This window comes from Ranitomeya imitator, chromosome 2, assembly GCF_032444005.1.
Source record: "Ranitomeya imitator isolate aRanImi1 chromosome 2, aRanImi1.pri, whole genome shotgun sequence".
Classification (NCBI taxonomy): domain Eukaryota; kingdom Metazoa; phylum Chordata; class Amphibia; order Anura; family Dendrobatidae; genus Ranitomeya; species Ranitomeya imitator.
In genome coordinates this window covers 127,056,779-127,081,767 of record NC_091283.1, presented here as the reverse complement: position 1 = coordinate 127,081,767, position 24,989 = coordinate 127,056,779, and the positions used below count along the sequence as shown (strand labels likewise).

Below are 24,989 nucleotides of genomic sequence, written 5' to 3'. Positions count from 1 at the left end.
TGTGGCATAATGGAGGGATCACGTCCCTGCAGATCGGGGGAAAGGGTTAACTCCAATTTCACTTGATCTGCAGGGACAGGGGTGTGTTGGGGTTAGGGTTGTGGTTAGGGTTGGGATTAGGGTTGGAATTAGGGTTAGGGGTGTGTTGGGGTTAGGGTTGTGGTTAAGGGTGTGTTGGGGTTAGGGTTGTGATTAGGGTTATGGCTAGAGTTGGGATTAGGGTTAGGGGTGTGTTGGGGTTAGTTTTGGAGTTAGAATTGAGGGGTTTCCACTGTTTAGGCACATCAGGGGTCTCCAAACGCAACATGGCGCCACCATTGATTCCAGCCAATCTTGCGTTCAAAAAGTCAAATGGTGCTCCCTCCCTTCCGAGCCTTGACGTGCGCCCAAACAGTGGTTTACCCCCACATATGGGGTACCAGCATACTCAAGACAAACTGGGCAACAATTATTGGGGTCCAATTTCTCCTGTTACCCTTGGAAAATAAAAAATGTCTTGCTAAAACATAATTTTTGAGGAATGAAAAATTATTTTTTTATTTTCACGGCTCTGCTTTATAAACTTCTGTGAAGCACTTTGGGGTTCAAAGTGCTCACCATACATCTAGATAAGTTCCTTGGGGGGTCTAGTTTCCAAAATGGGGTCACTCGTGGGGGGTTTCTACTGTTTAGGCACATCAGGGGATCTGCAAATGCAACGTGATGCCCGCAGACAATTCTATCAAAGTCTGCATTCCAAAACGTCACTACTTCCCTTTTGCGCCCCGATGTGTGCCCAAACAGTGGTTTACCCCCACACATGGGGTATCACTGTACTCAGGACAAACTGGACAACAACTATTGGGGTCCAATTTCTCCTGTTACCCTTGTGAAAATAAAAAATTGCTTGCTTAACCCCTTTCTGCCATCAGACGTACTATTGCGTCCATGTGGGGTGGGCCCTACTTCCCAAGGACGCAATAGTACGTCATATGCGATCGGCAGCGCTCACGGGGGGAGCGGCGCCGATCGCGGCCGGGTGTCAGCTGCCTATCGCAGCTGACATCCGGCACTATGTGCCAGGAGCGGTCACGGACCGCCCCCGGCACATTAACCCCCGGCACACCGCGATCAAAGATGATCGCGATGTGCCGGCGGTGCAGGGAAGCACCGCGCAGGGAGGGGGGCTCCCTGCGGGCTTCCCTGAGACCCCCGCAGCAACGCGATGTAATCGCGTTGCTGCGAGGGTCTTGCCGCCCTCCCTCCCTGCTCCAGGTCCCGGATCCAAGATGGCCGCGGATCCGGGTCCTGCAGGGAGGGAGGTGGCTTCACAGAGCCTGCTCAGAGCAGGCACTGTGAAGGCTGCAGCGCTGCATGTCAGATCAGTGATCTGACAGAGTGCTGTGCAAACTGTCAGATCACTGATCTGTGATGTCCCCCCCTGGGACAAAGTAAAAAAGTAAAAAAAAAATTTTCCAAATGTGTAAAAAAAATTAAAAAAAAATATTCCTAAATAATGAAAAAAAAAAAAAAATATTCCCATAAATACATTTCTTCATCTAAATAATAAAAAAAAAAAACAATAAAAGTACACATATTTAGTATCGCCGCGTCCGTATCGACTCGCCCTATAAAACTGGCACACTAGTTAACCCCTTCAGTAAACACCGTAAGAAAAAAAAAAAAAAAACGAGGCAAAAAACGACGCTTTATTATCATACCGCCGAACAAAAAGTGGAATAACACGTGATCAAAAAGACAGATATAAACAACCATGGTACCGCTGAAAGCGTCATCTTGTCCCGCAAAAAACGAGCCACCATACAGCATCATCAGCAAAAAAATGAAAAAGTTATAGTCCTGAGAATAAAGCGATGCCAAAATAATTATTTTTTCTATAAAATAGTTTTTATCGTATAAAAGCGCCAAAACATAAAAAAATGATATAAATGAGATGTCGCTGTAATCATACTGACCCGAAGAATAAAACTGCTTTATCAATTTTACCAAACGCGGAACGGTATAAACGCCTCCCCCAAAAGAAATTCATGAATAGCTGGTTTTTGGTCATTCTGTCTCACAAAAATCGGAATAAAAAGCGATCAAAAAATGTCACGTGCCCGAAAATGTTACCAATAAAAACATCAACTCGTCGCGTAAAAAACAAGACCTCACATGACTGTGTGGACCAAAATATGGAAAAATTATAGCTCTCAAAATGTGGTAACGCAAAAAATATTTTTTGCAATAAAAAGCGTCTTTCAGTGTGTGACGGCTGCCAATCATAAAAATCCGCTAAAAAACCCGCTATAAAAGTAAATCAAACCCCCCTTCATCACCCCCTTAGTTAGGGAAAAATAAAAAAATGTATTTATTTCCATTTTCCCATTAGGGCTAGGGTTAGGGCTAGGGTTAGGGCTAGGGTTAGGGCTAGTGTTAGGGTTAGGGCTAGGGTTAGGGCTAGGGTTAGGGCTAGGGCTAGGGTTAGGGCTAGGGTTAGGGCTAGGGTTAGGGTTAGGGCTAGGGTTAGGGTTAGGGCTAGGGTTAGGGCTAGGGTTAGGGTTAGGGCTAGGGTTAGGGCTAGGGTTAGGGCTAGGGTTAGGGCTAGGGTTAGGGCTAGGGCTAGGGTTAGGGTTGGGGCTAGGGTTAGGGCTAGGGTTAGGGCTAGGGTTAGGGCTACAGTTAGGGTTGGGGCTAAAGTTACAGTTAGGGTTTAGATTACATTTACAGTTGGGAATAGGGTTGGGATTAGGGTTAGGGGTGTGTCAGGGTTAGAGGTGTGGTTAGGGTTACCGTTGGAATTAGGGTTAGGGGAGTGTTTGGATTAGGGTTTCAGTTATAATTGGGGGGTTTCCACTGTTTAGGCACATCAGGGGCTCTCCAAAAGCGACATGGCGTCCGATCTCAATTCCAGCCAATTCTGCGTTGAAAAAGTAAAACAGTGCTTCTTTCCTTCCGAGCTCACCCGTGTGCCCAAACAGGGGTTTACCCCAACATATGGGGTATCAGCGTACTCAGGACAAATAGGACAACAACTGTTGGGGTCCAATTTCTCCTGTTACCCTTGGGAAAATACAAAACTGGGGGCTAAAAAATAATTTTTGTGGGAAAAAAAAGATTTTTTATTTTTACGGCTCTGCGTTATAAACTGTAGTGAAACACTTGGGGTTCAAAGTTCTCACAACACATCTAGATAAGTTCCCGGGGGGGTCTAGTTTCCAATATGGGGTCACTTGTGGGGGGTTTCTACTGTTTAGGTACATTAGGGGCTCTGCAAACGCAATGTGACGCCTGCAGACCATTCCATCTAAGTCTGCATTCAAATGGCACTCCTTCCCTTCCGAGCCCTCCCATGCGCCCAAACAGTGGTTTCCCCCCACATATGGGGTATCAGCGCACTCAGGACAAATTGGACAACACATTTTTGGGTCCAATTTCTCCTGTTACCCTCGGGAAAATACAAAACTGGGGGCTAAAAAATAATTTTTGTGGGAAAAAAATTTTGTTTTATTTTTACGGCTCTCCATTATAAACCTCTGTGAAGCCCTTGGTGGGTCAAAGCGCTCACCACACATCTAGATAAGTTCCTTAGGGGGTCTACTTTCCAAAATGGTGTCACTTGTGGGGGGTTTCTACTGTTTAGGTACATTAGGGGCTCTGCAAACGCAATGTGACGCCTGCAGACCATTCCATCTAAGTCTGCATTCAAATGGCACTCCTTCCCTTCCGAGCCCTCCCATGCGCCCAAACAGTGGTTTCCCCCCACATATGGGGTATCAGCGCACTCAGGACAAATTGGACAACACATTTTTGGGTCCAATTTCTCCTGTTACCCTCGGGAAAATACAAAACTGGGGGCTAAAAAATAATTTTTGTGGGAAAAAATTTTTGTTTTATTTTTACGGCTCTCCATTATAAACCTCTGTGAAGCCCTTGGTGGGTCAAAGCGCTCACCACACATCTAGATAAGTTCCTTAGGGGGTCTACTTTCCAAAATGGTGTCACTTGTGAGTGGTTTCTACTATTTAGGTACATTAGGGGCTCTGCAAACGCAACATGGCGTCTCATCTCAATTCCTGTTAATTTTGCATTGAAAAGTCAAACGGCGCTCCTTCCTTTCCGAGCTCTCCCATCCGCCCAAACAGTGGTTTACCCCCACATATGGGGTATCAGCGCACTCAGGACAAATTGTACAACAACTATTGGGGTCCAATTTCTTCTCTTACCCTTGGAAAAATAAAAAATTGGGGGCGAAAAGATAATTTTTGTGAAAAAATATGATTTTTTTATTTTTACGGTTCTGCATTATAAACTTCTGTGAAGCACTGGGTGGGTCAAAGTGCTCACCACACCTCTAGATAAGTTCCTTAGGGGGTCTACTTTCCAAAATGGTGTCACTTGTGGGGGGTTTCAATGTTTAGGCACATCAGTGGCTTTCCAAACGCAACATGGCATCCCATCTCAATTCCTGTCAATTTTGCATTGAAAAGTCAAACGGCGCTCCTTCCCTTCCGAGCTCTCCCATCCGCCCAAACAGTGGTTTACCCCCACATATGGGATATCAGCTTACTCAGGACAAATTGTACAACAACTATTGGGGTCCAATTTCTTCTCTTACCCTTGGAAAAATAAAAAATTGGGGGCGAAAAGATAATTTGTGTGAAAAAATATGATTTTTTATTTTTACGGTTCTACATTATAAACTTCTGTGAAGCACTTGGTGGGTGAAAGAGCTCACCACACCTCTATATAAGTTCCTTAGGGGGTCTACTTTCCAAAATGGTGTCACTTGTGGGGGGTTTCAATGTTTAGGCACATCAGGGGCTCTCCAAACGAAACATGGTGTCCCATCTCAATTCCTGTCAATTTTGCATTGAAAAGTCAAATGGCGCTCCTTCGCTTCCGAGCTGTGCCATGCGCCCAAACAGTGGTTTACCCCCACATGTGGGGTATTGGCGTACTCAGGACAAATTGTACAACAATGATTGCAGTCCATTTTCTCCTGTTACCCTTGGTAAAATAAAACAAATTGGAGCTGAATTTAATTTTTTGTGAAAAAAAGTTAAATGTTCATTTTTATTTAAACATTCAAAAAATTCCTGTGAAGCACCAGAAGGGTTAATAAACTTCTTGAATGTGGTTTTAAGCACCTTGAGGGGTGTAGTTTTTAGAATGGTGTCACACTTGGGTATTTTCTATCATATAGACCCCTCAAAATGACTTCAAATGAGATGTGGTCCCTAAAAAAAAATGGTGTTGTAGAAATGAGAAATTGCTGGTCAAATTTTCACCCTTATAACTCCCTAACAAAAAAAAATTTTGGTTCCAAAATTGTGCTGATGTAAAGTAGACATGTGGGAAATGTTACTTATTAAGTATTTTGTGTGACATATATCTGTGATTTAATTGCATAAAAATTCAAAGTTGGAAAATTGCGAAATTTTCATAATTTTCGCCAAATTTCCGTTTTTTTCACAAATAAACGCAGGTACTATCAAAGAATTTTTACCATTGTCATGAAGTACAATATGTCACGAGAAAACAATGTCAGATTCACTGGGATCCGTTGAAGCGTTCCAGAGTTATAACCTCATAAAGGGACAGTGGTCAGAATTGTAAAAATTGGCCCGGTCATTAACGTGCAAACCACCCTTGGGGGTAAAGGGGTTAAACATCATTTTTGAAGAAAGAAAAATTATTTTTTATTTTCATGGCTCTGCGTCATAAACATCTGTGAAGCACTTGGGGGTTCAAAGTGCTCATCACCACATATCTAGATAAGTTCCTTGGGGGGTCTAGTTTCCAAAATTGAGTCACTTGTGGGGGTTTCTACTGTTTAGGCACATCAGGGGCTCTGCAAATGTAATGTGATGCCCGCAGACCATTCTATCAAAGTCTGCATTCCAAAACGTCAGTACTTCCCTTCAGAGCCCCGACGTGTGCCCAAACAGTGGTTCCGCCCAACATATGGGGTATCAGCATACTCAGAACAAACTGGACAACAACTTTTCGGGTCCAATTTCTTCTGTTACTCTTGTGAAAATAAAAAATTGTGGGCTAAAAAATAGTTTTTGAGGAAAGAAAAATGATTTTTTATTTTCACGGCTCTGCGTTATAAACTTCTGTGAAGCACTTGGGGGTTTAAAGTGGTCACTGCACATCTAGATTAGTTCCATGGGAGGTCTAGTTTCCAAAATGGGGTCACATGTGGGGGAGCTCCAATGTTTAGCATAAAAACGGCCAGGTCATTAAGGTCAAAATAGGCTGGGTCATGAAGGGGTTAAACCACTCTCCACAGACCCATGGAATATTATCACCACTATAAAACAATGCTATTAAACATTGAAAAATTGAAGACCTTGCTTTATACTGATCTGTGCAAAAGGCAAATATGTGAATATTTTAGTTACTCCTAATTCCAGATGTTTCTGGTGTCTGCTATGGGTAGGTTCCTGCTGTATGTGGACATGTGATATGCAGTAAATTGCTTTGTTGTGGTCTCCACGGGGTTATTTTTGATAGCGACGCAAAATACTTTTTTCTCTTTCTACTAAACTGTTTACCTCTCTGAGCACTTTGTCCTTTCCCACTGGCACCTCGTCAAATGTCTTCACACTCAGCGGTCGGTTCTTGTTGTTGTTTCTAAAAAGAAGAGACATAGGGTGAGACTGACACCCACAAGTCCTTTGATAATCTTCCCAATGAAACTGTAAACAAGTGGAGTCTTCCGAAAGTCCGATTTACTTATTACTGCATACCATCATGTTACAATAGTCGTTTTGTATAGTGAATAGCAAAGTAGACGAGCAAGTCCGACTAATCAGGACGTAAGGAAACAATTTTTTAAAGAAGAAAAATCAACACTATAAAAACAGTTCTAAATAATATGTTTTTGATGCGCTTCACATGTTAACTAGGTCACCCCTGAGTGCAGGTGCATATAGCATGTGCACCACATATGTCAAGGCTTGATGTACTGAAATTTTCTCCAGAAGACAGGAAGTAAGTCATATCTGTACATTCCAAGGACAAATAACAGGGAGATGTAATGTAACACTTACTGAAAAGTATTATGAAACTTTAGAATTTTCTGCACTAAATGATTCTTGTTTGCTGTAGTTTAGAAAGCTACCAGCAATCTCAACATGACGACTTGCCAGTGACACTAGCTGTGTTTGCAGTTTGCTAGGTTTCTTACCCGGACTCCAGTGTACTCCATCGCGTCATGGAGTTTCTTATGTTTTGTTCCTCCATTCCAGGTTTTATACTGTTATCCCCGTCAATACATAAAGCAGTGTTCAAAGGAATATAATCTTTCCCTTCCTTTAATGGTCATTAACAGGGCAAAGAGAAAATATTATGTTAGTTTTACAGTGAAAGTAATAAAACAAATCCATTAAAAGGGTTGTGCAGTATATACATATTCTAGTGAAAAAACATTAAACAGCGCTGCAGCTGCTCTGGTCCCCACTGGTGGTCTTCCACTTCTAGGTACTGGGTATGGCCAATCACTGGCTTCAGGGGTGATAAAGCAAGTAGTCATTTTCTTAAAGAGAAACTTTCACTATACTATATGTACAGTGTATATATAGAGTATAGCACAAAAATGAGTACACCCCTCACATTTTTTTTAAAATGTGTTATTACATATTTTCATGGGACAACACTTAAGATATGACACTTTGATGCAATGTAAAGTAGTCAGTGTACAGCTTGTATAGCAGTGTAAATTTGGTGTGCCCTCTAAATAACACATAGCCATTAATGTATAATCCACTGGAAACAAAAGTGAGTACACCCCTAAGTGAAAATGGCAAAATTATGCCAAATTTACCATTTTCGGTCCCCGTTGTCATGTGACTCAATAGTGTTACATGGTCTCAGGTGGGAATGTGAAGCAGGTGTGTTAAATTTGGTGTTATCACTCTCATACTTTCTCATACTGGTCACTGGAAGTTCAACATGGCACATCATGGCAAAAAAACTCTGAGGATCTAAAAAAAAAAATTATGCTCTACATAAAGATAGCTTAAGCTATAAGAAGATTGCCACTGCCCTGAAACTGAGCCACAGCACGGTGGCCAAGACCATACAGTGGTGTAACAAGACAGGTTCCACTCAGAGTAGACCTTGCCATGATCGACCATAGAAGTTGAGTTCATGTGCTCAGCGTCATATCCAGAGGTTATATTTTTAAAATAAACGTATGAGTGATGCCAGTATTACTGCAGTGGTGGTGGGGTGGTCAACCTGCCCGTGCTCAAACCATACGCCACAGCACACTGCATTAACTTGGTCTGCATGACTATAGTCCCAGAAGGAAGTCTCTTCTAAAGATGATGTACAAGAAAGCTCGCAAACACTTTGCTGAAGACAAGCAGACTAAGGACATGGCTTACTGGAACCATGTCCTGTGGTCTGATGAGACCAAGACAAACTTATTCAGTTCAGATGGTGTCAAGGGAGTGGAGCGGCAACCAGATGAGGAATACAAATACAAGTGTGTCTTGCCTACAGTCAAGTATGCTGGTGGGAGTGTCATAATTTGGGTCTGCATGAGTGCTGCCAGCTTTCGGGACCTACATTTCATTGAGGGAACTATGAATGCCAACATTTACTGTGACATCCAGAAGCAGAGCATGATCCCCCCTCCCCTCAAAAACTGGGCCGCAGAGCAGTATTCTAACAAAATGACCCCAAATACACCGCCAAGATGACCACTATCTTGCTAAAGAAAGTGAGGGTAAAGGTGCTGGACTGGCCGAGCATGTCTCCAGCCTAAACACTTTTGGGCATTTGTGGGGCATCCTCAAATGGAAGGTGGAAAAGCACAAGGTCTCTAACATCCACCAGCTCCATTATGTCGTCATGGAAGAGTGGAAGAGGATCCCAGTGGCAACCTGTGAAGCTCTAGTGAACTCAATGCCCAAGAGAGTTAAGGCAGTGCTTGAAAATAATGGTGGCCACACACACTATTGACACTTTGGGCACAATTTGGCCATTTTCACTTAGGGTGTGTACTCACTTTAGCTGCATTAATGGCTGTGTATTGAGTTATTTAGAGGGCACACCAAATTTACAATATATATATTTAAATATATAATATAATTGCCTTTAAAAATAAGTATCAATACTGTAAAGCCTCTTCAATATTTTATTGTAAGACACAAACCTGCTGAACATTGGCCTGAAGAAGGTCTCCTAAGCGCTCCACTAAATCTGTAAACGTTGGTCTGTCTGTTGGGACCCCTTGCCAGCAATCAAGCATTGTCTGATATCTAGAAATAAAACAAGTGTCTGTGGATGAGCTCTATAAATGACCTAATATGCCACATTATTCATGAAGTAAGTATAATTTAAATTGCCATACATTCGTAACTCTAGGGAATAAATGCCCCTTAAACTGCAACGTGCTCCCTCATTTTTCACAATCCTGCATAATAAAAAACCTGAATTATATCTTCTTACATTTCAGGAGTACAGTATTCTGGTGGTCTCATACAAGTTCCTTCCTTTAGTCGACAACAGAAATCTTCATCAATCTGTACACCGGGGTAAGGAGAAGCCCCTAGAAACATCAAATAAGCACATAGGTCTATTACACTTTTACTAAAGGTGCCATACACATCAGATAGCTGTCGGAACCTGCCTCAACCAAGAAGCTGTCTGCCTTGGTGCCGGCAAACACATTCTCTATAGCTGAGCCTTCGTGTATTGTTTATAGGGAGAGAAGACTAGGACACATGCCATTATCTGTGAAGGAAGAGTCAGGAGGCCCTCACCATACATAATGGTCACACTGAATATAGCGGGTTTGGCCAACTTTATTCCAATGTGTATTGCGGTGGTAAGACAGGTGCTTAGTATTGATGTTTATAGACAATTATCTGTTTCATATTTTAGTATAGATGAGCTCAGGGCATAGTATTAGTTTTATATGTTAAATTTCCAAATAGAATGTTAAAACAATATACAAAGTGAAAAAAAATGCATTCATTAGAAAATATCTATTCAGGAAGGGCGTCTGGGAACCTACCGTTCAAGAAAGTTGCTAAATTGTGATAAAACATTAATAAACAGCCTGTATCCTGCATGTAAGAATCGCCATTTCCTCTCGCTACAAGTCCTTACTAATTTGCTAGGTTACAACATTCAGACTCACGAAACAATGGCCAAAGGTATTAACCTAGATCGGTAATTAAACCTCACTACATTAGATGTATTATCATATTTAGAAAACCCATTTAAGTCTTGCCAAATAATAAGATGTATTTCCAATAAGTCATCTAAAGTTCATTACCCCACCTCCCGGCTACCTTTCACAGGCAATCTCAGGGACTTGACCTCCGATTTTGCCAGGACCAAAACTGTTGAATGAATTACTATATTATCTATTTTAGATATTTTTGGTCATCTGCTAACTTTCCTATAGTGCAGCTGTTATCACCAATGTAAGCTGCTGCTTCCTCCCAGCAATCTAGTATTACATGGGGCCCATTTACGACCTCCAGAGCTACAACAGTTTTAGGTGGGCGACTTAAGAGGCCAGAGACACAACTTACAAAAATTATGTTATCTCAATATGTGAAATGTGTATGTGATCACAGGGAAATGATGTTATTAGCATGGATAGTTTTGTATGTACATATTCATTAAATAATTCACTGGAATATAGAAAGAGGACCTGGCCACTCTCTTGAATTGACAATTTAGTAGATACAGCCTCTTGTCAACTTATTTATAAAATTCATGAAAAATAAGGAAAACAAGTATTTAACAAGACAAATATGTCAGGAGAGATAACAAGGCCTTTTTAATTTGGAATCAGAATCTGACACCTCTTTAATGTTAGGCTAGGTTCACATCGTGTTTGGGCATTCCGTTTAACGAATCCGTTAAATGGATGCGCTAACGATGCGTCCCAAATTGTCTTATTTTTTGCAATCGCGCTAACGCATGGTCGCATTGCATGCGTTAGCAGTAGATTTCAATGCACAGCGAACGCTTCCGTTCGCTGTGCGTTCGCCGTAACGTACCCCAAAACGCGGTAGTCTACGTTCGAAGGTGCATCACAAAGTATCGGACCATTGCTAACGCATGCTGATTTTGACATGCGTTAGGCTGCATTGCGCTAATTGAAGTCTATGGGCGCGTTAACGGATCCGTTACATAGTGTTAGTGCCGCTTAGAAACAGATCCGTTAAACGGAATGCCCTAACGCAATGTGGACCTAGCCTTAGGCTATAATTGGCACTAAATAGGAAAAATAAAAATGAATAAAGTAGAAATGACCAGATTTCTGCTCTTCCCATAAATAAAGCACCAGATCTGTTTTTAGGTTGATTAAAAGGAAAAATGTCAGCAGGTTTTTTCCATTTAATCTGAGCGTAACATAATATAGCGCATGAGATCCTGATTCCTGGAATGTGTCACTTATTAGACTGAGTGTTGTAGTTTCAATACAAACAAGAGATTATCAACCACAAAACTCCAGCTTATAAGACCAGCAGTCCAGCTAATCAGTGTAACCCCACCTCCACCCCTGATTGGTAGCTTACTGCAGTTTCAATACAATCAATGTTTTATCAGCAGGAGATTATCACTGCTGGATTAGGTTTCAGGTGTATTCCAGTCTAGCTAATGAGTGTAACCCCACCCCCATCCCTGATAAGCAGCTTGTTGACAATGTACGGTACATAGGAAGCTGCCAAGGGGTATGGAGAAGTTACAGACAGAGCAGAAGACTTTGCTCTGCTACATCTACATTAGATAAAACAGGGATTCTATGAAAATGACACCAAGCAGTCCAGTAAGTGACACATCCCCGTAATGAGGCTTTTTTGCCCTGTGTTATTCTGCTCTTAGATTATATAGCAAAGATCTGCTGACAGATTCCCTTTAAGTGTGTTAGTGCTAATATTGCCATTTACTTAGGGATGCAGAAACCGGCGATTGAAGCAGTAGCACTCCATCTGTACTTTTTTGCCTATTTTCTAATTGCCAATAATACATAAATATTAACTTTATATTCTACATTCTTCACGTATAATATTATGTCTACCCCAGAATAAGCACTTATTGCATTACTAAATTAAAGGGACCCTGTCACACGATTCTTGCCGAGACCAGCTTACTAATTAAAAGCAGGTCTGTTTTTCTCTGTAACATTGTATTGGAACTGATCGGCTCCGGAGAATCAAGAGTCATCACTTCTTCTCCAGACACATTTTCCACTATGTTTTTCTTTGAAGCGCTGTAGCATTTCAGAGTAAAACATACGAGGGAGCCGGTCTCCGTTGCCCGCTGCCGCATGAATCATGACAGGTTACATATAAAATAGAATGATAAAGGGTTAACAAGTCTAAAATGACTAAAATGCCAAACAAACAGTGTCATGTATCTACTGTGCCAGCACTTGTTTTGGCAGAACGTTTAATAGGGCAAAGCCAAGTACATAGTCCTCGAGCAGAAACCGCCATTAATCACATACAGTGAAAACTTTCCAGGCTAAAGCTGGCCCTACACATGAGTTTAACATCATTGACCTGACCAAGTTTCTCAGCCAACTATCTAATATGTATGTAGGTCTACTGACTTTTCGGATGGCAGATGATAGGGAAGAGAGTTGGGCAATTGGATTTCTTTATACCAATCCTTGTGTTCTCAGGAACGATAAGCCACCAAAAGTGAAGTCTGGTGGCAGCTTAATACCCTCTACCCATACAGAACATTGGCACGGCACACTTGGCCAAGCCAATTATTGGGATCCGTAGAGACACTTTTGGCCAAGGAAGCACTTAGTGTACTGGTAATCAATGTGCCCAGCCGGCCATGTTATTATTCCAACACAATGCTATGTTATCAACAGTTACTAAATACGTATTTGATTTTCATACAGTCTGGATCTGTAACTCGCAGTAGTCATTCAACATGTGGCTCACAGACCCAAGTAACGTCAAATCTCGAAAAGCCCTGAAGGCTCCCAGGAGCCACTCGGTTTAGAACCATGATAGATGGCCTCATTAAGAGACTGCCACCAATCTCGAGTAATTGCAAACTGTAATAAAAGTTCTTAATGTAATGCACGGCTACATGTGACCACACAAGTCCTTGTTGTAGAAGGGTCTCTCAATGATGAGCTGGTCACAGGGTGCCCCACTACCAGTGATCAGCTGTGGTTTGCAGAGAAACCTACCATCAAGTGTTACACTCCATTGCAGCACCACCAATGAGGGAAAATGAGGGACTTTGTGTTGTTAACAAACAATGTGTAAGTACAATGGATATTAAAAGTCTATACACCCCTGTTTAAATACCAGGTTTTTGTTATGCAAAAAATCATACCTAGAATAATTTCAGAACTTTTTCAACTTTTACTGTCCCCCATAATCGGAACAAATCCATTGAGAAACAAACAGAAATAATTTTGAGGGAGAAATTAAAGATAGCAAAAGTAAAATAATGTAGTTGCATAAGTGTGAACACTCTCTTGTAATTGGGGAAGTGGTTGTGTTCAAAATTAGCCAATCACATTTAACCTCATGTGAAATAGTAGTTCTGAAATTATTCTTCTTGTTATGATTTCTCTACATGACAAAACTCTGGCATTTTAACAGGAGTGTGTAGACTTTTTAAATCCACATGTCTTTGGCTTTGCTCTAGGTTCTTGTACTTTGTACAAACCAGCATGACTTCTCCTTTTTGAGCTATATAACTTCCCATGGGCAGATGTCTAAGCAGCTGGGCTCCTGTCTTACCCTGCCATTACCTATATTGAATTTGAAGATTCTATCACGTCACTCCTCTTTAAATAGGGTGCTCAGAAAAGGGATGCCACCCCTATATCCAGACACTGAAAAAATCCGGCACTCCAAAAAAGATAATTATATTTTATTGATTATAAATCCAGTTTTCAGCTATAACGTAACGTTTCGGCCAATTATGGCCTTCATCAGACTAGGATACAAATACAAAATATAACAAAATTTTACAAACAACATCACTCCATAATGTATAAAATAAAAAAACAAATAAACAAATACACAATAAGAGAACAATTTCTATCTCATACTATACATATTTTATCATACAGCAAAAAAGGCCTTGTATTACCAAGGTGATAATGATGTCCATAATTAACAAAAAAGAAGAAAGAAAAACAGTCAGCGGAGGTGGTTTTACATAATGAACACAGAAATACTATATGTGGCCAATTTTCTTCAATTACAATTATCCTTTTCCTGGAATCACTCCACTTTAATCACCTGTACTCTCAATAATGTACAAAATATCCAAGAAAAAATATATCCAAAAAAGAAAAAACTTCATATGAAAACCAAAATATAAATATAAAAAGAAAAAAGTATTATTTCATACATTACACCTATGTAGAATCCTACTAAATACTACTAGTCCCTAAGGGAGACATATAAATGCTTACCGCAATATGCAGAGCTTGTATAGACCACCATAAGTGTACTAAATGTGACTCCGTCAGGAGTTCTATAAGAGAAAGACACAGCAGTCCAATCAGTAAAAGAAAAAGCGAAAGTGAAACTAAGAAAAATAAGAAAAATAAACCACCGGCCAGTATCCCACGGTTGTGGACTAACTACATCAGAACCCAAAGAGGGGGCTTACCGCAAGTGTGTCCGGTCAATCACAGCAGTAATCCGCAGTGTGCGGTGAATGGAATGTCTGTGCAACCTTCCTTGTGAATCCCCGCGTTAAATAACCCTCAACCCGGAAGTGACATCAGTGAAGAGCGGCTGAACCGCTCAATGGAACGCATAGAAGGAGGCGGCGCTACCGGAAATGCGTCACTGTAATGAAAAAAAGGCCGTACTCCTCCCGGGGAACGAGAACCAGGAGAGCAATTAAACGGTGGATATAATAGTGCACTGCGGAAGTCCCCAGAGTAGGTGCAGCAATAAAAATAAAACTAACGCTGGAACGTGCAGGCCAGGTAAGTGTAATGTGAAAATAGGAAATCAAGCGGCAGCCTAGAAAAAAATAAAAAGAAAGAAGCAAATGAATAATAAGAATGAACATGAATAGACATTCAATATGAATCATATTATACATGGTTCACTATATATCGATAACATATATCACCAACTGTAATGGTTCAATTATAATAATAGAGACAGGAGGGAATAAAGGACAAAAAAGAAAAAAGGAAAAAGAAAAAAATGCCACATTACATGTCTCCAAGTCAGAGTATCCAAATTAATTCTGTTCCTTACTATGATCCTGAATGGAAATATACCTTAATCATTAATTTTAATCATTAACTCCTAAATTTTAAAAGAGACCTGAGAGATTATAATCCCTATTCAAGCCTTTAGGCTCCAAACTTTGTAACGAGTAAATCCAGAAGGCCTCCCTCTGCAATAATTTCTTACGTAAATTGCCCCCTCTCCTATTTAAAGACACCTGTTCCAGTACCAGAAATCGTAATTGAGCCACTGAGTGACCTGCTTCCCGGAAATGATTTGGAATAGGAAGATGATATTTCCCACAACGGATATCCGACTTGTGATGTGAAATACGTTCTTTAATAGCTTGGGTGGTCTCACCCACATACATTTTGCCGCAAGGACATTTTATGGCATACACCACATCTTTAGAATTGCAAGTGAAAAATCCTTGAATCGGAATATCCGAACCTGTCTGAGGATGGGAAATTTTTGGTCCCTTCAATACATTCGCGCATTGTGCGCACTGCAAACAAGGAAAAGTACCTTTCTGTGAAGTTTGTAAAAAAGCTTGTCGTGAAGCCTTCAGACGTGAGCCAATGTCTGCTCTAACAATACTGTTTTTTAAATTCCTGGGCCGCCTAAAACAAGGCAAGAAAGGAGCCTGAAACTCCGGTATGTCTGGAAAACTCTCCTGTAATATGTGCCAATGTCTGCGAATCTTACTATGTAATTTATACATATAAGGGTGGAACGTATGTACTAGTGGGATTCTTACTGAAGATCTAGTATTACTATCCCTACTTACATTTCTGCGACTTTGATCTAAAATGCGATGTGGGTAGCCTCTCTGCAAGAACTTGGCCTCCATCTCGTCCAACCGTTGAGAACATAAGGTACTATCACTCACTATTCTACGTACTCTCTCAAATTGAGATTGAGGAATCGACCTCTTAACAGCTTTGGGGTGGCAACTTTGATATAACAAAAGATTATTGCGGTCCGTATCCTTCACATAGAGATCTATTATCAGAGTACCATCTGACTTTTGAATGACCTTGGTATCCAAAAAGTTAATTTCCATGCGATCAAATTTTAAAGTAAAAGAAAGTTCAGGCCAGACTGAATTGATTTGGTCAAAAAACTCCTGTAAGCTCTCACCTGTACCTTTCCATAAGCAGAACACATCGTCGATGTATCTACGCCATAATATACAATGGGACTTAAATAATACATTACTGTATATGTAATCCGACTCAAAAACCGACATGAAGCAGTTGGCATAGGGTGGGGCCACATTGGACCCCATTGCCGAACCTTGGGTCTGCACATAGAAGGTGTCTTCAAAAATAAAGAAATTTTCTGTTAGAACTATTTCCAATAATTCCAATAAGAAAGAAATAACATTGGATTCCATATGGGAATTAATAAGAACCTGCCTAGTCGCACTCATCCCTTTAGTGTGTTGAATGGAAGTATATAAATTATTTACATCTAATGTAACCAAAAGAGTATCTTCCGGTAATTTACCCAATTCACTAATGATTTGTAAGAAGGCTCCTGTGTCTAACAAAAAGGCTGGTGTTTTTTTAATAAGTGGTGTCAATATTTTTTCCAATAGAATAGACAATGGTGATAAAATTGAGTCCGTAGACGCCACTATTGGCCTACCAGGAGGTCTCTCTAAATTTTTATGGATTTTGGGTAAAACATAAAACACTGGGATAATTGGATATTCATTAATCAAAAATTCTTTAGTTTTCTTATCTATAATCCCTGTCGATAATGCTTCGTCCAGTAATATCATTATTTTATTTCTAATAGACGGAGTAGGATTATTAGTGAGTGGCTGATAAATATCTCTATTCGCTAGTTGTGATAAAATTTCTGAACGATAGAAAGCCTGGTCCATAATGACAATTGCACCCCCCTTATCCGCAGCCTTTATCACTATATCTCTATCCTCCATTAATGTCTTGAGAGCCATTCGTTCCGTTTGTCCCAAATTGGATCTAACCATGAAATCTCCTCTTACAATCTGTTTACAAAAATTAGTAACTTCCTTATCAATCAATGTTATAAAAGTCTCTACTGGTGCACAGCTCTTAGGTGGTGAAAAATTACTACGTAGTTTTAAACCCAGATCTTTCAGATTAATAGGTGTAGCCTGAGTTACTACAACCGGTGTGGTCATGGGTGTTTGTTCACAGAAGTATGCTTTTAATCTTAAATTTCTGTAAAACCTCTCTAGATCTACATTCAACTGAAAAGCATTAAATTTATACGTCGGACAGAATGATAACCCCTTTTCCAACAGACGTAATTGTGATGTGTTTAATGACTTATTGGATATATTAATCACTAAATTGGACTCATTACCTGAGACCTCGTGTTCATGGTGTGACGATTTGTCTCTGAAACATTGGCCACCCCTCCTCGTCCTTTTCGTGTGTTGTATCTCCGACCTTGGCCTAAAAAAGACCGCTGGAAGTCCATACGTTCATTATCTGAACTTGAGGCCGAAGAACCATCCGTATATCTGTATCCTCGGTAATTCGGACGGAAGGAGGGATTTTGCCATCTATACACTCGTTTTTGTAGATAATCCTGGGTGTCTCGTATAAATTTCTGTCGTTTACGTTTTTCTGTTTCCTTCCTGAAGTTATCCACGTTCTCCTTCGTACGAGTCTTTACTGAGTCAAATTCTTCTTTAGATAATGAGTCTTTCAGCTGAGTTTCGATACTGGAGACTTTATCCTGGCTGTTTTTAATTTCTTTATTCAACTGATCCAAGGTCAAAGTCATGAGGTCTACTGAGCATTTATTTAATATCTGCTCAAATTTAGAGCAGAAATCAGAATTGTCTTGAAATAAAGTGGGTCGCAATGATACTCGAAGACCTCTCGGAATTCGTTGAGTCTTAATGTATTCAGCTATAGTAATACTATGTAGCTCTAAACTCACCAAATGGCGGGTTTCTCTCTCTAGGTCTCGTGATTTGAATTCACTGCCTGAGACTTGTAAAAAATCACTACTCGCAGTGACCTGTGAAACGATATTAGCCACTTCCGTTTCACTGTAAGAAAAACTGACTGCAGACATATTCCAATTTCTCCACTTCAATAAATCCCAGAAGAATTCCTTACAAACAGAAAAAAGGATCCAAAAATAAGGGTGCTCGTGAAAAAGGCACAATCAAATTTGAAGATTCTATCACGTCACTCCTCTTTAAATAGGGTGCTCAGAAAAGGGATGCCACCCCTATATCCAGACACTGAAAAAATCCGGCACTCCAAAAAAGATAATTATATTTTATTGATAAAATATAATTATCTTTTTTGGAGTGCCTAGAGAGAGAAACCCGCCATTTGGTGAGTTTAGAGCTACATAGTATTACTATAGCTGAATACATTAAGACTCAACGAATTCCGAGAGGTCTTCGAGTATCATTGCGACCCACTTTATTTCAAGACAATTCTGATTTCTGCTCTAAATTTGAGCAGATATTAAATAAATGCTCAGTAGACCTCATGACTTTGACCTTGGATCAGTTGAATAAAGAAATTAAAAACAGCCAGGATAAAGTCTCCAGTATCGAAACTCAGCTGAAAGACTCATTATCTAAAGAAGAATTTGACTCAGTAAAGACTCGTACGAAGGAGAACGTGGATAACTTCAGGAAGGAAACAGAAAAACGTAAACGACAGAAATTTATACGAGACACCCAGGATTATCTACAAAAACGAGTGTATAGATGGCAAAATCCCTCCTTCCGTCCGAATTACCGAGGATACAGATATACGGATGGTTCTTCGGCCTCAAGTTCAGATAATGAACGTATGGACTCCCAGCGGTCTTTTTTAGGCCAAGGTCGGAGATACAACACACGAAAAGGACGAGGAGGGGTGGCCAATGTTTCAGAGACAAATCGTCACACCATGAACACGAGGTCTCAGGTAATGAGTCCAATTTAGTGATTAATATATCCAATAAGTCATTAAACACATCACAATTACGTCTGTTGGAAAAGGGGTTATCATTCTGTCCGACGTATAAATTTAATGCTTTTCAGTTGAATGTAGATCTAGAGAGGTTTTACAGAAATTTAAGATTAAAAGCATACTTCTGTGAACAAACACCCATGACCACACCGGTTGTAGTAACTCAGGCTACACCTATTAATCTGAAAGATCTGGGTTTAAAACTACGTAGTAATTTTTCACCACCTAAGAGCTGTGCACCAGTAGAGACTTTTATAACATTGATTGATAAGGAAGTTACTAATTTTTGTAAACAGATTGTAAGAGGAGATTTCATGGTTAGATCCAATTTGGGACAAACGGAACGAATGGCTCTCAAGACATTAATGGAGGATAGAGATATAGTGATAAAGGCTGCGGATAAGGGGGGTGCAATTGTCATTATGGACCAGGCTTTCTATCGTTCAGAAATTTTATCACAACTAGCGAATAGAGATATTTATCAGCCACTCACTAATAATCCTACTCCGTCTATTAGAAATAAAATAATGATATTACTGGACGAAGCATTATCGACAGGGATTATAGATAAGAAAACTAAAGAATTTTTGATTAATGAATATCCAATTATCCCAGTGTTTTATGTTTTACCCAAAATCCATAAAAATTTAGAGAGACCTCCTGGTAGGCCAATAGTGGCGTCTACGGACTCAATTTTATCACCATTGTCTATTCTATTGGAAAAAATATTGACACCACTTATTAAAAAAAACACCAGCCTTTTTGTTAGACACAGGAGCCTTCTTACAAATCATTAGTGAATTGGGTAAATTACCGGAAGATACTCTTTTGGTTACATTAGATGTAAATAATTTATATACTTCCATTCAACACACTAAAGGGATGAGTGCGACTAGGCAGGTTCTTATTAATTCCCATATGGAATCCAATGTTATTTCTTTCTTATTGGAATTATTGGAAATAGTTCTAACAGAAAATTTCTTTATTTTTGAAGACACCTTCTATGTGCAGACCCAAGGTTCGGCAATGGGGTCCAATGTGGCCCCACCCTATGCCAACTGCTTCATGTCGGTTTTTGAGTCGGATTACATATACAGTAATGTATTATTTAAGTCCCATTGTATATTATGGCGTAGATACATCGACGATGTGTTCTGCTTATGGAAAGGTACAGGTGAGAGCTTACAGGAGTTTTTTGACCAAATCAATTCAGTCTGGCCTGAACTTTCTTTTACTTTAAAATTTGATCGCATGGAAATTAACTTTTTGGATACCAAGGTCATTCAAAAGTCAGATGGTACTCTGATAATAGATCTCTATGTGAAGGATACGGACCGCAATAATCTTTTGTTATATCAAAGTTGCCACCCCAAAGCTGTTAAGAGGTCGATTCCTCAATCTCAATTTGAGAGAGTACGTAGAATAGTGAGTGATAGTACCTTATGTTCTCAACGGTTGGACGAGATGGAGGCCAAGTTCTTGCAGAGAGGCTACCCACATCGCATTTTAGATCAAAGTCGCAGAAATGTAAGTAGGGATAGTAATACTAGATCTTCAGTAAGAATCCCACTAGTACATACGTTCCACCCTTATATGTATAAATTACATAGTAAGATTCGCAGACATTGGCACATATTACAGGAGAGTTTTCCAGACATACCGGAGTTTCAGGCTCCTTTCTTGCCTTGTTTTAGGCGGCCCAGGAATTTAAAAAACAGTATTGTTAGAGCAGACATTGGCTCACGTCTGAAGGTTTCACGACAAGCTTTTTTACAAACTTCACAGAAAGGTACTTTTCCTTGTTTGCAGTGCGCACAATGCGCGAATGTATTGAAGGGACCAAAAATTTCCCATCCTCAGACAGGTTCGGATATTCCGATTCAAGGATTTTTCACTTGCAATTCTAAAGATGTGGTGTATGCCATAAAATGTCCTTGCGGCAAAATGTATGTGGGTGAGACCACCCAAGCTATTAAAGAACGTATTTCACATCACAAGTCGGATATCCGTTGTGGGAAATATCATCTTCCTATTCCAAATCATTTCCGGGAAGCAGGTCACTCAGTGGCTCAATTACGATTTCTGGTACTGGAACAGGTGTCTTTAAATAGGAGAGGGGGCAATTTACATAAGAAATTATTGCAGAGGGAGGCCTTCTGGATTTACTCGTTACAAAGTTTGGAGCCTAAAGGCTTGAATAGGGATTATAATCTCTCAGGTCTCTTTTAAAATTTAGGAGTTAATGATTAAAATTAATGATTAAGGTATATTTCCATTCAGGATCATAGTAAGGAACAGAATTAATTTGGATACTCTGACTTGGAGACATGTAATGTGGCATTTTTTTCTTTTTCCTTTTTTCTTTTTTGTCCTTTATTCCCTCCTGTCTCTATTATTACTAATTGAACCATTACAGTTGGTGATATATGTTATCGATATATAGTGAACCATGTATAATATGATTCATATTGAATGTCTATTCATGTTCATTCTTATTATTCATTTGCTTCTTTCTTTTTATTTTTTTCTAGGCTGCCGCTTGATTTCCTATTTTCACATTATACTTACCTGGCCTGCACGTTCCAGCGTTAGTTTTATTTTTATTGCTGCACCTACTCTGGGGACTTCCGCAGTGCACTATTATATCCACCGTTTAATTGCTCTCCTGGTTCTCGTTCCCCGGGAGGAGTACGGCCTTTTTTTCATTACAGTGACGCATTTCCGGTAGCGCCGCCTCCTTCTATGCGTTCCATTGAGCGGTTCAGCCGCTCTTCACTGATGTCACTTCCGGGTTGAGGGTTATTTAACGCGGGGATTCACAAGGAAGGTTGCACAGACATTCCATTCACCGCACACTGCGGATTACTGCTGTGATTGACCGGACACACTTGCGGTAAGCCCCCTCTTTGGGTTCTGATGTAGTTAGTCCACAACCGTGGGATACTGGCCGGTGGTTTATTTTTCTTATTTTTCTTAGTTTCACTTTCGCTTTTTCTTTTACTGATTGGACTGCTGTGTCTTTCTCTTATAGAACTCCTGACGGAGTCACATTTAGTACACTTATGGTGGTCTATACAAGCTCTGCATATTGCGGTAAGCATTTATATGTCTCCCTTAGGGACTAGTAGTATTTAGTAGGATTCTACATAGGTGTAATGTATGAAATAATACTTTTTTCTTTTTATATTTATATTTTGGTTTTCATATGAAGTTTTTTCTTTTTTGGATATATTTTTTCTTGGATATTTTGTACATTATTGAGAGTACAGGTGATTAAAGTGGAGTGATTCCAGGAAAAGGATAATTGTAATTGAAGAAAATTGGCCACATATAGTATTTCTGTGTTCATTATGTAAAACCACCTCCGCTGACTGTTTTTCTTTCTTCTTTTTTGTTAATTATGGACATCATTATCACCTTGGTAATACAAGGCCTTTTTTGCTGTATGATAAAATATGTATAGTATGAGATAGAAATTGTTCTCTTATTGTGTATTTGTTTATTTGTTTTTTTATTTTATACATTATGGAGTGATGTTGTTTGTAAAATTTTGTTATATTTTGTATTTGTATCCTAGTCTGATGAAGGCCATAATTGGCCGAAACGTTACGTTATAGCTGAAAACTGGATTTATAATCAATAAAATATAATTATCTTTTTTGGAGTGCCGGATGTTTTCAGTGTCATTACCTATATTGAGGTCGTCTGACACAAAGTAATGATTTAATACTAGAGATAGGATAGGACCATCCTGATTGGTCACCTTGTCACGTTGGGACAGATTTTATGTTCTTTTGATCAAAATAGTGTCAACCATATATCCATCCATATATCTCTGAACTAATCTCCTGATATCTTCCCTCACGTAATCTCCGGTCCTCCCAATACCTCCTTCTCTCCTCCACATTTATTCTCTCCTCATCCAACCACCTCCAAGACTTCTCCAGAATATCCCCCATCCTCTGGAATTCTCTGCCCCAACACGTCCGACTATCAACCACATTCGGATCCTACAGACGGAACCTGAAAACCCACCTCTTCAGGAAAGCCTACAGCCTGCACTGACCCCGCTGCCTCCTCATCACTACCAAAGCTATCGCCTCACCAACACCGGAGCTCCTGCAACCCTCAACCCATTGTCTCCTTCCCCATAATCCTGTAGGATGTAAGCCCGCAAGGGCAGGGTCCCGCCCCTCTGTATCAGTCTGTCATTGTTAGTTTGTTTACTGTAAGTGATATCTGAAACTTGTATGTAGCCCATTCTCATGTACAGCATCATGGAATCAATGGTGCTATATAAATAAATAATAATAATAACTAAGTACCCTATGTTATTAACATGTACTATTACTAGTGTTGAGCGATACCGTCCGATATTTGAAAGTATCGGTATCGGATGGTATCGGCCGATATCCGAAAAATATCGGATATCGCCGATACCGATATCCGATACCAATACAAGTCAATGGGACACAAATATCGGAAGGTATTCCTCTATGGTTCCTCTCGGATGCGCCCTGGTTGTCACCGCTGCAACCGCCATGATTCCCTTCCTAATAATGAGCGCGTTAAGGACCTTCGATGACGTCGCGGCTTGTGATTGGTCGCGGTAGCGTCATGTGAATGCTCAACACTAACTATTACTGTTTGCTTGCTGTAGGGTATTTGCTCAATTTGTTTTTTTCTTGGGTTTTGTCTGTGGAATGGCCGCAGTTTGAAGGTTGGTACACATTACATGTACACCAACTTGTGCGCCGGCTCATTTCTTTTATTTTTTTTATATTCGCTGTAGCTAAGATTATAAAACTTTATAAAACAAATGAGCAAGGAAAAAAAACCAATAAAAACAGGAAACTCTAACTGTAAACTTATCTGGAAACTATTCTGGAAGTTACATTTAAAGGCTTCCCTAGGCTGGTCTCCACAGGTCGGGACCCGGTCCGTTTATCTGCCCTTATTCACACACAGAGGTCAACTTTGACACATGATAAGGTTTTCAATATTAGACAGCGTAGGACCGTCCCGATCAGGGTCACCTTGTCAATGGTGGGATGGCTTTTATACTATTTTTGATCAAAAACAGTATTATTAAGAACTCTGTGTTATTCAAATGCACTTTTGCTTTTTACTTATTTAGTTACAGCAGGGTTTTTGCTCATTTTGTTTCTTGTAGGTTTTTTAATAAATTATTATAGGTAATGGAAAAAACAGATGGGTTGATTCTGCGCTGCCGTAGGAAGAAGAATGACGGATGCCAAGCTATATAGTTGTTGGTTTATTCGTCAATGTGTTTCGAAACATACAGCTTCTTCATCGGGACGACATGGTTCATCTACTCGTGGGTTTGCAGCAGCCTCAACTATTTTTAGTGGTTGTGTGCACACAACCCAAGCCAGGTGAGCGCAATTGTGCTATTCACCGTCATATCTGTTTTCCCAGATAAGACCCTATTTGCTCTTTGTCTCCTTCTAGTCTCTCTCTCTCTTGGACCTTTAATAAACTATTGGCATATATTTTTCCTAAAGGAAATCCATGCTTTCAAGGTTGATAGGAAACAGACCAAGTAATATTATACAATCAAGTAATAATATAAAAATGTCTCCATTTTGATAGACCTTGTTTGTCTCTTTCACTTACCCAAGGAAAATATCTCCCACAATAGCACACCAAAGGACCACACATCGCTCTGTGTGGTGTAGATCTTATCAAATATAGCTTCAGGTGCCATCCACTTCAGAGGTAGCCTTGCCTGGAAGTAGAAACATCTATTAACACGTACGGATAGTGCTTTAGAGCAACTTTGATATACGAT

The 24,989-nt window shown here is 40.0% G+C and overlaps 1 protein-coding gene across 1 annotated transcript in view; it reads right to left on the bottom strand.

Moving 5' to 3' along the window:
• The window catches only part of LOC138662079 (vascular endothelial growth factor receptor kdr-like), a 251,706-nt gene that overhangs the window by 10,220 nt on the left and 216,497 nt on the right, over window positions 1-24,989 (bottom strand). Inside the window, exons 24-28 of the mRNA XM_069747214.1 lie at window positions 24,815-24,926; window positions 9,448-9,547; window positions 9,152-9,257; window positions 7,178-7,302; window positions 6,543-6,621 (exon numbers count right to left, since the gene is read on the bottom strand). Of these exons, the coding sequence (XP_069603315.1) occupies window positions 6,543-6,621; window positions 7,178-7,302; window positions 9,152-9,257; window positions 9,448-9,547; window positions 24,815-24,926 (522 nt within the window). The remainder of the gene's footprint in view (window positions 1-6,542; window positions 6,622-7,177; window positions 7,303-9,151; window positions 9,258-9,447; window positions 9,548-24,814; window positions 24,927-24,989) is intronic.